Here is a 12,966-nt window from a genome sequence, read left to right as displayed (position 1 = left end):
AAATTTAGGATCTAGATCCGATTTGCAGACTGCTGATACTGTTCTGCGGAAGTTATCCGAGTGTGGACGTAGGGTAAATTCTCCATAATTGACCCTCTGCTTGGAAACGAAAAATGGACAATTTGGGAAAAGGTTACTCGAGCCTTGCGGCTCGTTTTTATAGTCGTTGGCAACTATAAAAACTAGCCGCAAGATTATGATAATATATATTACAGGTTATAATATATTATTATAATATATTATAGCCTATTTATTATAATATTTATTGTAATATATTATAGCCTATTTATTACAATATTTATTGTAATATATTATAGATTATAATAATCAGAATATATATAAAATATATAATATATAAAAATAGGAATATATTATAAGTTATAAAAATCGTATCCGCTCTCCCCAAATTGTCCATTCTCGTGAACAAGCTGTCGGTCAATTAGGGAGAATTAATTTACAATATAACAACGAGTTCGGAACTGAAACTGTGAACGTTTCACAACGTCAACGACCTTCCTAAATTCGTCAAAGGATCGTTCTGGTCTGACATTCAACGTTCGGAACGAAGTGTCTGTCCACACGCGAACGAATGACGTGGACGGATGTCGAACTGAATTGGCGCAATGACCATAACCGATGCCTAATGCGGCAATGGATGTGCGACGGTTTCCTTAACGTTTAAAACAACGATGTACGCGCAACGGAATACGCCGGTTTGTTAGACACGTGGAAACATCGCCGACACGGGTAAACAAATTAATGCGATCTGTATTATGTTAACCGGGACGATCCGCGGGACGTTAAAAAAAGGGTATCACAGATCGGTCGAACGATAATATTTATGGAGAAGAGATTCGACGAGAGAGAAAAAAGCTCGATGCGAGACTTTCGATCGTCGGCGGATCATGTCCGATCCAGGCAATGAAATATACATATTTATTTGTTATAAATGCATAAAAACCGCTACCTATCGATTACGCGTGCAATTCGTAATTATTACGATGAAATGACCAATGACCTCTCTGATATAAAATGTTCGAATGCATCGAATGCATCGCGACGAAGCATTAAGGAATCATGAATAAGTAAACACGCGCCAATTTTATGTGCTATAACTTCGCCTAAGTTTTTCTTTATCATCGAGATCACCTGATTTTTATATTTTCAGTTTCCAATTTCAGAACTATACCGGCAGCAGCGTTATTTACACGTTATGTACACGTTATGTTCGCGTTACGTACGCGTTACGTATACGTTGTTATGTACACGCTACATACACGGTATGTACACAGTATATATACGGTATGTGCGCGGTATGTACACGTTATGTACACGTTATGAATCTCACCTGCTCACTCTTGCCATAATAATGCATACAATCCGCGGTCCACTTGTTAAACAAAATGTTACCACATTTGTCTATCGCAAACGTATTCATCCAACGCGTTCGTTCAGAAAATCTAATTTTACAGATTTAAGAGCCACGTTCTATTTCTATTTCTTCCCTGTATTATTCTCTCGTAAATTCTTTTTACAATCGAAGCATCGCCGAGCATTCGAAACTGAAAACTTCGAGCAGAATGCACGCTGCACTTCGCGCAAGTATGATTGAAATGGAACATGGTACTTCGCTGCGAAGAGTATTGTAGGTGTACATAGCATGTCGCACAGACACTGCATATCGTGGTCGTATATTTAGAAGTCGGCTATTGTTAGAACGAAAGGTCTTCTTTATTTCAATTTTCAATTTCTATTTTTCTAGTACAAAACGTTGTGTCGCGGCTTCAGCCCTGTAACCCTCGAATCGACGAGTGAACTCTCATTATTCAAAACGAATATTCGTCATGCACTTTTTCTCGTTGGCATCCCGTTATGCCAGTAGCATAACGCGTTCAGATTAAGGTCATATCAATCTACACCGTCGTGACCTTGTCTACTCGCTTCCACTGCCGTGCCATCGTAATATTTTTCTGGTTCACTGACCATTGCGTTTCCTCGAATCACAGCCGCGTTTCTTCTGCATTGTCGATACTCTTCGACGTTCTCGAACGCGATTCGAGCAAAATACGAATTTCTTTCAAGCGAGATCACCGCCGCATTAAATCATCGTCGCCCGCTATTTACAGTAATGTCTCCCTTACTGACGCTCAGATTGTCCCCCTTACTGACGCTCGGATTGTCCGCTAAAATGGATAATTTGGGAAGCGGAGATACGATTATTCGAGCCTTGCGATCGATACGATTATTACAAAAATAAACCGCAAGGCTCGAATAATCGTATCTCCTCTTCCCAAATTGTTCATTTTTGTGCGCAATCTGGGCGCCAATTAGAGAGACATTACTGTATGTACTTGTCACCGATCAGAGCATTTAGGCGAACAATTACTCATCAATCATTACTGCGACGAGACTATTTAGCGCGTATGCATTTTTTCGGTTCGTTGCGCGAGCCACGCTTTTCCATTCAATTTTACTAAAATTTGTGCTCTTTTTTTCAAGCGGCACGCGAGATTCTCGACACGCGGCGGTACAAAGAGCCCGTGATACCAGGGAATTCGGTTTGGCTCGTTGGCTGTTTGGTTCGTTGATAATTTCCTCGCGCCGGTCCCGTGCCTTCGTACAGACGGCTTTTGTACGAGCGTAATCTATAAAAGTGCACGTTACGCGCTCGGGAACAGAGACCTTTTATACCCAGGTGAGAACGTATATCGATAATTACGCGTACATGGGGACGTATGACGCTCGGCTATGTCCAACCAATGCCAAATCGGTAGCCTACGAGCGCGTTGCACGTGAACGCAAGAATCTGTTCGACGGACTGCGACGCGCGACGTCGACGCAGACCTTTAACACTTAATTGGTTGGCGCGCTGCTTTGTCTTTCGCAGCACAGAGGAAACTTCTGTAATTGTTCCCGGAACGATCGATACAAAAGAAATTACGTTTCTTATTGCGAATTGAGAGCTCGGCGCTGTGCGACAGCGTCACGCTGATTTGTTAATTCCGATGGCACGTGTCGTACAGTAATTTCTCCCTAATTCGCGCTCAGATTGCGCAAAGAAAAAAGACAATTTGGGAAGAGGAGACGCGATTATTGGAGACTCGAACCTCGTTTCTATAATTGTTGACGATCGGCGATTATAATAAATGAGCCGCGGGGCTCGAATAATCGTATCTCCTCTTGCCAAATTGTTCATTTTTGTTCGCAAATGCTGAAGGAAAATTGGGGAGAGTTTACTGTATTTTAAACTGTGATTTCACGGAGACTGTCGCCATTCTTTCACACTTCTGAATATTTTCTAATTCGATGTCGTGCAGAAACATCGAAAGTGTATGTGTTCGTTCACGAACGACGAGCAGATATTTCTCAATTCTTTTCAGGACACGATTTTTGTTGCGACTGATAAAATAAATGCCCTAAAAATATAACTAAATAAATCGTTGATGTCGAAGAAACAGGAATTATAAGGAAACATAATTCTTCCTTCGAATGCGAATAATATAATCGAATTCCCAGAGTCTCCGAATATATTCCCTATTTTATTCGCTGTAAATAAATTCTGCTATAAATGCATAAAGTTCCGCGGTTCGCTAATAACATTGATCTCTCCGTGTCCGTTTATCACGTCTATATCCCCGGTAATGCACTGAAACTATGCAGGGCGAGTTATCCAACTCCTCCGCCATTTCTCTTGTAAACTACATGTGTACGTGTCCTCTTTATACCAAACAGCTTTCCATTCGGAAAATTAAGGTGAACGAGTTAAACGATTCACCCTGCACGTTAGAAAGAAAATCATTCTCGAAACAATTGAAACTCTACATTTTCAGACATAAATATTTTCCGAGTAAAAAGGAAAGCACAAATTTACGGTCACACGAGCAATACTGAAATAAGATACTTTTATAAGATACATCGTTCGCGGTGAAAGACATAAGAATTATTCAGCGGTTTCATCGTTGAAAACAGCGGAGAAAGTATTTCACATTCATTGGGAACTGAAAAATGAATCTCCTGCTGCATTATTTTTCTTGTTCTCATTGAACTACGAACTCGTTGTTTCTTGTAATAAAATTATGCAATTGTTTCGGCCACAAATAAAGGTATATATATACACGAAAAATCTGTTCAATGACAATTAAATCGATATCGCGATGATAAATAATAATTATACGATTTGAAAAATGTAACAGCATCCAGCATTTCTGCTGCTTACAATTGTAACACTAAAGAACAATACCGCCGCCATATCGTAAAAGCAAGAATATGCATTTTTTTTGCAACTGTACTTTCAATCCGACACATTTATTTAATCCGCTTACAGCGAACAACTCTCCGAATCCTCTTTGGTTAAAGCGGATCCACCTTTTCGCTTAATTAACGGAAACCTGTATCGAGTAAGAAAGCAGGCCGCAATTAACAAATGCATCGGACAGCGCCGACAGCTTTTCCATTGCACCGAGCAACAAACACGAAAAAACCAGTGGCATAAACAACAGGAGCCAACGCATCGGTGGCTCTCCGACGATAATCAATAATAAGACGTTTCGTTCGCCGTGGTCAGGCATGGTCCGAAACACGGTTCTGCGAGTAGCATGGACCATTGGTCACCCCACGGTAAATACCTTGCCTCGGTTTCATTTAAAAACACATACACACATATATGTATATACATACACTCCAAATAGTCGTTTAATCGAATACCGCGCTCGATACAAAAAGAATAGCGAATATCGAGCAAGATTAACCGGTCAGCTGTTTTCGACAAGTATAAATACGCCAGTCGTGAAGCGGTGCGTAAAAGTTTTCAATTTTTTAAAGTTTGAATTGCAATTTTATTGAAACCTTAAAAATATATATATCATCGATTCTCAGATGTCTCGAGTATTTGGAGGCTGAGACAAAATAAAACGAACAAACAAGAACGTATAAATAATTATCACGAAGAATCAGTATGCGCGTACCGTCTGAATTAGGGGTGGCAAGCGCGACGAGTGCGCTCACTTTTCGCGACATGTTTTGGTTGATATAGAAGGCGATACAGTAACGTCTCCTTAACTGACGCTAAGATTGTGCAGAAAAATAAACAATTTGGGAAGAGAAGATGCAATTTTTAGAGCTTCGCACCTCGTTTATTACAGTTACCGATTGTCGACAGCTGTAAAAACGAGCCGCGAGGCTCGAATAATCGTGTCTCCTCTTCCCAAATTGTCCATTTTCGTGCACAATCTGAGCGTCAGTTACGGAAACATTACTGTAGATCGAACGATGTGACCGACGACGGTTCGAGACGGTATTCGATCGTCGGTTTGAATGAGGAGAAAGAACGCGGTTCCGATGCCGATCGTAATCGGAATCGGAATCGGAATCGGAACCGGTTTGCCGGTTCGGATCGAACGAACGAACGAACGAACGAAACGCAATGAAAAGAGAAACATACCGAGCAGGGTTATCGCTGGGAAAGTGCGACTTGTCCGTGTGAAACGGCGTACCGAACGTCATAACCGAGCAGGTAGACAATCGTTCCTGTCGTTGCCGAGAATCCTTGTCGGTGTTCCGCCGATTCCCGTTACCGGCCGAGCGTGATTGTCCGCGGCCGCCGAACAGTTCGGCTAGTCAGCTGATCGCGCGATGTTTCATCGCTTCGCTCACTGTACGCATTATCGCTAGAATTTTCGTGGGAACCGCTTCTCCCGTGACTCGAGTCGCCGCTGCCGCTGCCGCCGCCGCCGATGCAATTAGAGGCCCGGCGATGCAACGCTTCGGCCACGGACTGGTTGCAACGGATATACGGCTCTCTCTCTATTCGCTTTGCGGGCTCGGTGTAGTGTGTATATCGCCGAACGGGTGTCTCGGCGGGCTCGAAACCTGTTCGCCTCTCTTGCCGTTGCTGTTGCTGTCGCCGACGAACCGAATCGTATCGCGAAACACACAACAGGCCAGCCAGCCGCCTCTGTGCGCCTCACCGTTCACACTTGCTCCCCGTTTACCAGCTGCGTATCACAACAGATAATATAGCTTTTGCACTTGAGAAACCCAGATTCGTTCACAGCGAGATCGTCGTCCCGGAATTGATTTCGAGAACTGTCGCGCAATGGCTGGACCCGACGATCCGCGAAATTAAATGCGGGAGGGACGGTCCGCGTAGACGGAACGGGACGAGACGAGACGAGACGAGACGAGACGAGACGGAGCGGGAGAAAACTAGTCGTCGAGATAAGACGGGACCAGACGAGACCAGAGACGATAGGACACGAGACGGTGCTAGAAGACGAGGCAGGACGAACGAGGCTCGGTACTGTCACGGGTAACGGGATCGAGGCGCGGTCGTTAAACACAAATCACGCACTGAAATTTAACGAAGCGACACACTCGATCGGCTCTCGTATCAAGTGCAACGACCTGTCACTCCTTCCTTTTACGTGTCCACGGGATCTATCCGACATTCGGTTATCCGTGGTCGCGGCCGTTCAATTCTGGGCAAGCGTTCGCGGAACGGAAACGCGTGTGCACAAGTATTGGTCCGCGGACGTGCAACGATGTGCGACGACTCTCTTATACGTGTGTGTGTGTATGTGTGTGCGCGAGCGCGCGCGCACGCGTCTGTCCGTCCGTCTGTCTGTCCGTGCGTGCGTGTATGTGTGTGTAAAAAAAGCAGGAGATCCGACGAAAGCCGATCACTGCCGAGATGCAGCGAAAACGAGCAACCGACTCCCGTCGCGTTTAACATCCGACTGGCTTCGAGGAAAGTCGGCCTGCCGAACGTCACCCTCTCCTCTCCACTCTCGTGACCCCACACCAACTACCCCGGCCGCGCCATCGCACTGCCACGGGCCGTGTCACTATCCTCAACCCTCTACCTATACATACGAGCAGTGCACGGCTACACACGGTGTGCACTCCTCCGCTACGGCTCTGTACGGTCTACTAATACTACTACAGCATCGTATTGCCGCCTATATTTACGCTCGACGGGTACATACTGCGTTCGTGCACCTACAATTATTTTATACCGTTCGCGTCGACAATTAGATCAACGCTATCTTCGATTAACCCTCGTCCGTCCCTGACGTCGATTCGACGCTATTTAAGGGCGTCGGAGTACGGTAATGTCTCTCTAATCGACGCTCAGATTGTCCACGAATACAGTAATGTCTCCCATACTGACGCTCGGATTGTCCACCAAAGTGGATAATTTGGGAAGAGGAGATTATTCGAGCCTTGTGCCTCGTTTTTATAGTTGTTGAGAATCGGTAATTATAAAAACGAGACGCAAGACTTAAATTTTTAATCGTATCTCCACTTCCCAAATTGTCCATTTTTGTGCGCAATCTAAGCGTCAGTAAGGGAGACATTACTGTATAAACAATTCGGGAAGAGTAGATGCGATTATTCGAGTCCTGCGGTTCGTTCTTATAGTTACGAATTGTCGACAACTATAAAAGCGAGCTGCAAGGCTCGAATAATCGTATATCCGCTTCCCAAATTGTCTATTTCCTAAATTGTCCCTAATTGTCTTCCCAATTGTCTATTGCACAATCTGAGCGTCAATAAGGGAGACATTACTGTAGAGACAATTTGGGAAGAGTAGATACGATTATTCGAGTCCTGCGGTTCGTTCTTATAGTTACGAATTGTCGACAACTATAAAAGCGAGCTGCAAGACCCGAATAATCGTATATCCGCTTCCCAAATTGTCTTCCCAATTGTCTACTGCACAATCTGAGCGTCAGTTAGGGAAACATTACTGTACATATATTGTCCCGCTGATTTTAGAGAGAATTGATCTGAGACTTCGCGAGTTTTATCATGTTTAACGAGAACTAGGATAAAGGTGGTTAACAGGGGAGCTATTTTCTTGTTCAACCCTTGGAAAGGCGATGTTAAGTAATTTCGAGGACGTCGCTTCTTTCTAAGAAGCTTCGTCGGAAAGATAGCTAGGAGATACAGGGAGCTGGAATTTAATAACTCTGGAAGAATGTTTAATGGATATGGGCGATAATAAGCGAGCGAAAACTTGAACGACGAGCGACGAGGATGGAAGCAAGCAAAGGGTGGAATGAATACAGTAGTCGCTTTACTATGCGGCTTTGATTGTCAATAACGGTGGAAAAAGGGCATAGAGCGAAAAGAATAAAATATAAGCAGCTTGTCCGACACGTCGTATTATTCTATATGAAAAATGTGAAGAGAACGTTGTACGAGTATGTTTTTCTTTATTTTCAGTGAAATATTTAGTAAAAGATATCGTTTGCCTCGTATTGTATCGATTTTGTTCAAGATACTGTCAATTCGACGCACGAACACGTTAAAATCGAGTGCCGGACGAGGATCGAATGGTGAATAACGATAAAGATTGTCGCATCGCTTCATAATTATGGAACGCTATGAAATTCTTATACGTCACGTTTATGGCGAGTGACGAGCGCCCACCGGTGATGCACTAGTCACTGGATGATTCCTGCACGTTATAGGTGTACGTATCGGGTCTGAGTCATTATTAAGCTTACACACCTTACATATTTTCTAAAGTATGCGTTTCTTAGAATATGGACACGAATGAAAGATGCGCGAGTTCAAGAGACCTGTTACGCGGTATATGTATATGCTTCTCTTAAATGACACCCTTTGGAAGATTTATTTATTACATTCTTTAAATTGAATATTTGTACTTGTTATGTTAGAGGAGGAAAAATTATAAATACTATTATACGCGTTAGGTTTACATTTATTCCAAATTTGCCTGCATTTGCTGCATTAATTGCATGTTATAGCCGAAAGATTTCTTTAATTTTCATCAGGATTTTAATCAAGATTTGATGTCATTTTATTTAGAAGAACAAATAACATTATTTATCATTTCCACCCCCCCGGAAAAATATCGTATACAGAAAATTGATCAGCCTTGCGATATATTTTTAAATAGATCTTGAACAGCGTAGAACAAATAAATTGACTTAAAATTGATTGACGCCCCATAAAATAAAAGATGTAACACCGAGACGTACAAAACGCGAGAGATAAGAAGAGCAATAAAAATAACGAGACATACGACTTCAAAAGGAAAATGAAACAGCGCTGGTTCTTTGATGAACATAGTTTACGTCAGATTATATTTCTGTCGTCGTGCAATTAAAACGTCACACTACACGGTCCGAGAACGTGTCCAAACTTTTTAAACCGAATGTTCTTCTATCAACTTTTAGTCGGAATCCGAGGCCGCGCACGGTTCATGTGCTTTCTGGATACCTTGGCGCCAATATTTTCGAGAATCAACATACCAGCGAAATCTAAAATTAAACTGGTTTAACTGCATACTTACATACTATATAGATATGCGCGACATTCGCCAATAATTGTCGTGGAATTTATTTTCGACCGTAATGAAACTTCGAATGGGGTAAATAAACCATTTAGGTGTCGCTTAGATTTGCCGAGGCCCTCGTTTATTAGCTCGAAGAAAGCATTTCTTCGAAAATGCTGATTCTAAGATCTCGATAAATGTGCATCATCTCTATCCTCTACGACGAGGTGTTGTTAATTAAACGGAAATATTACTCGGAAGAAATAAATGCGAATTTATGGAGGAACGCCGCGTGCATTTTTCAGAAGAATATCGTTGTTTCACTTGGAGGGGAGTATTTCAAAGAAACGAGAATAAATCGTGCGACGGTATTCAATTTATTACAGAAAGAATAAAAAATTGCTATTCGTTATCCGAAACTACACTGCATTTTCGGTAATACGAAGATCATGTGTCAATATTTTACAATTGTTGGCACAGATTTGGTTATTTGCTCGTCGCAGAATCGTCGAAATTCGATTTTCACGTCGTAATAAGCATCGTTTCGTCAACAGCGTCAACTTCCCTAATTCCATATTAATTTTAAAAAAAAAAGCGTATCGCTTTTATCGTATAAAAGTACGAGAAGCATAATGTTGCTGGTGCACGATGTCGAACGCATAATAAGCGAGAGAGCGTGCATTGGCGAATGTACACATGCTGAACGTGACGACACTACACCCTTTCGATTCCGCGTGCCGAATTTATCAACCGATTTGTCGTAGCAATTTTTCCTTGGTCGGATTGTTCTCTCGCTTTCGTTATAGACTTTCGCAAAAAAAACATTCGAAGATCGAATCGTTTCCTCGAGGCTCATCGGTTCATGGCGAAGGGTCCGCCGCCAACTACGGTCCACACCTCGAGATTAATCCACTTGATGATCACGTAAAAGAAGATCAACCGATTGATCGTGCAGACGATGTCGTAGATATTTTTCTCGGTCGACACGTCCAACAACAGATCCCGAAGAACTGGCGCGTCGATCAGGAAGTCGTTCGTTTCGATAACGTTTTCCGTTTCACGTGTGCTCGTCTCCTGGATCTTGCTCGAACCGTTTAGTCCCTGTATCCAGTGATCGATCGTTTCGAAGATCGAGTAAACCTCGCCCATGATCGTCGAGTCGTTGGCGCGTTAATTCGAAAAGCTACCATCGGCGCATCCAACGGATAACTGAGGGATCCATTCGATGCAAGACGGTTCCTCGCCCGAATGCCAACTTTGATGTACATTTCGTTACCTAACTGCTCTAAAATCGTCATCGGTTAAAAGAGTTTCGGTTCTTGCGAAATCCTTGCGTACGCCGACCAGTCGGGTCGAACCGGAATTGTAGAACTTGCTAAATATCAATAGGGCGGCGGTGCCAGTTACTGTGGCCCGGACAATTGCCGTGCCTTTGGTTCACTTTCAAGAATAATTAGCTTTTAATCGAAGATCGGCGAGCGAAAGAGAAGAGTGAAGAGAAGAATGTGTCAAATAAGATCGATTTGTATAAGTACTGCGAGTATCTAAATGTTATAATAATAATAATACATTAAAAATTATGGTGCGTCCGGTTTAGGGGATTTTTGAGAAAGCGGCCGAGCGAGAACCGTTCGAAGAATCTTATATTTATGGAGATGTGTGATGCCATTCCGAGAAGTTTAGTCAGCCGGGAATCGTGACTTAATTCTTCGAGAGAAAAATGTTTAAAAACATTCTGATTCCTCGGAGGCGTTCGCTTTTATGACAAATCGTCTAGGACGTTGACACCGGATCATTCCTATAAATAAGGGCCACCGGGATGCATTCTAGGATCACGAAACCTAAAAATAGCGGGAATGGCGAGGGGACGAAATGCAATCTCTACTGTGATTCGTTCTCTCGGGCTATACAGGGTGATCCACTTTATAAAGCACGTTTTGAGACTGCGAGTGGTGCCTCTATGCCATTGTGACACACCGATGCGATGGGCGGATACATTATTGCGTTCGATTATGTTCCGTAAAACCGCAAATCTCATACTCGGTTGTCGGCAAACATTTTATAAATGACGCCGCCATTCCGAACGCATTTAGAAAATATTAGATTGATAATTACGTATAGTTAAACGTTCGAGTACATTTAGGCATCCCATAAATATCACTTTTCTTCAACCGAGAAATTATTACAACCGAAAAAGTTCTGATCTCGTTGTAACCGCGAAGAGAATGGTGCCGAAAATAGTGCAACCGAATTTTCTAGATTCCTTGAATTTTGCTCGCTGTTTCGTGCTCGATGATTTTTGTCGAGCGCACGCTCGCGGCCAGATTATTTGAAAAATTGAAAAGTTTTGTAAGAACGTAAAACTGTCGAAAAATTTCGGCAACGTGTATCGACACGAAGAATTCACGGCGCGCCACTTTTTCGACGTTCTCGCGAACCCTTGAAGTTCCGTCGAAATCGATGTAGCCCCTAACTTCGCGAATATTTTCTGCCACTACCAAGGCCTTGACCTTAACATCGAAATTTACAGTCGCTCGGAAAAAAGAATATTACACGTTAAGCCTTTCAAAGGGGTGACTGTAGCGTATGTACATAAGCCTTAGCCATTCTTTCTATGAATAGAGCAGACTTTCAATGCGACCAGGCTAGTTCATGGTTACTAGCGAAATACGTATTTGTTACCTCGAAGCTGTCAAACGATATAAACCAGCAAGGACGAGAGCGTTCGAGTATCCAGACGCCAGTCACGGTATTTCGAGCCAAGAAGATTTATCAACTGTCCTATCCTAACAACATCTGATTTTTGGTAATACGAGTTGCCCGGCTTTTCAATCTTGCTACAATATCATCGAATAGCCATACGTCGCGTCTATGCCAGACGTTTGGCGTTAGAATCGGATACTTAATTATCGGTTGTGCTTTTTAGCGGGAGATGAGCCAGGTAAGTGTTACGCGTTCGATCGAATCAACGAGTTCTGTGGGGTTTTCTTGGACTGTTTCGATGATTTCGAGTGGTTTTATTGTTTTAGCGTCTTTTACGGTGTTAATTGCGCTCGTGGAATCCGTGCGGACGATGGAGCGTAAAATATTGTTCGATTTCATCAGGTTTAGAGCTTCAATAATCATTTATTCAATAATCATGTATTCCATCGCTGTGAGAATAGATGGTGGTATTTCTTGATAACATTTTTGTTGGTCCCATCTCTGTTCCTGTTCCTAGATTTTAATTGCAGAAATCCACATTTGTGCTCCCTAATTTGCCTTTCTGGACCATCGGAGCATCCGCCAGTTCCTCGTCCAATTTCTGTAGTTTTTAATCTTCCAGGGGGGCGAGAAAATTACGAGGGGGACGAGAAAATTCTAGTTCGAGAATATCGAGAATTTGTGAAAAATCCGGAAATACAGTATACGAATACTTTTCACGCGGAGTGTATGTGTCGAGGGAAAATGGAGAGGACGGGGCGAAAATTTGCATCGAGGGAAAATACGGGCAGCAGGAGGGGAACATAGGGAAATAAGGGACAATGAAACGAAACGAAGTAGAAATGGAAATAAATAAGCCCGAGTAAGATAGCAAGATGGAAGGCGAAAGGAGAGAGAGAAAGAGAGAGAGAGAATAAAGACAAAAGAGGAAGGAAACTCCCGGCTGCTGCAGATCGATA

General features: G+C 42.9%; 1 protein-coding gene and 1 long non-coding RNA gene across 6 annotated transcripts in view; one reads left to right on the top strand and one right to left on the bottom strand.

Annotated features, from left to right (window-relative positions):
- LOC117229981 (uncharacterized) overlaps positions 1 to 12,966 on the bottom strand; it is a 61,698-nt gene that overhangs the window by 45,854 nt on the left and 2,878 nt on the right. Inside the window, exon 1 of one of the 5 annotated variants that reach the window (XM_033486970.2) lies at positions 5,441 to 6,714. The exons of the other annotated variants lie outside the window; for them this stretch is intronic. Coding sequence (XP_033342861.1) covers positions 5,441 to 5,502 — 62 coding nt within the window. The 5' untranslated portion in view covers positions 5,503 to 6,714. Of the gene's footprint in view, positions 1 to 5,440; positions 6,715 to 12,966 lie in introns of those variants that run through there. 5 annotated transcript variants of the gene reach the window in all.
- Positions 7,075 to 8,716, top strand: LOC143258835 (uncharacterized). Its single transcript, XR_013032729.1, has 2 exons — positions 7,075 to 8,204; positions 8,282 to 8,716. It is a non-coding gene; the product is annotated as an uncharacterized LOC143258835 (long non-coding RNA).

This window comes from Megalopta genalis, chromosome 2 (genome assembly GCF_051020955.1).
Source record: "Megalopta genalis isolate 19385.01 chromosome 2, iyMegGena1_principal, whole genome shotgun sequence".
NCBI lineage: Eukaryota > Metazoa > Arthropoda > Insecta > Hymenoptera > Halictidae > Megalopta > Megalopta genalis.
Note: the sequence above shows the minus strand (reverse complement) of the source record. Positions and strands in the feature narration are given on the sequence as shown.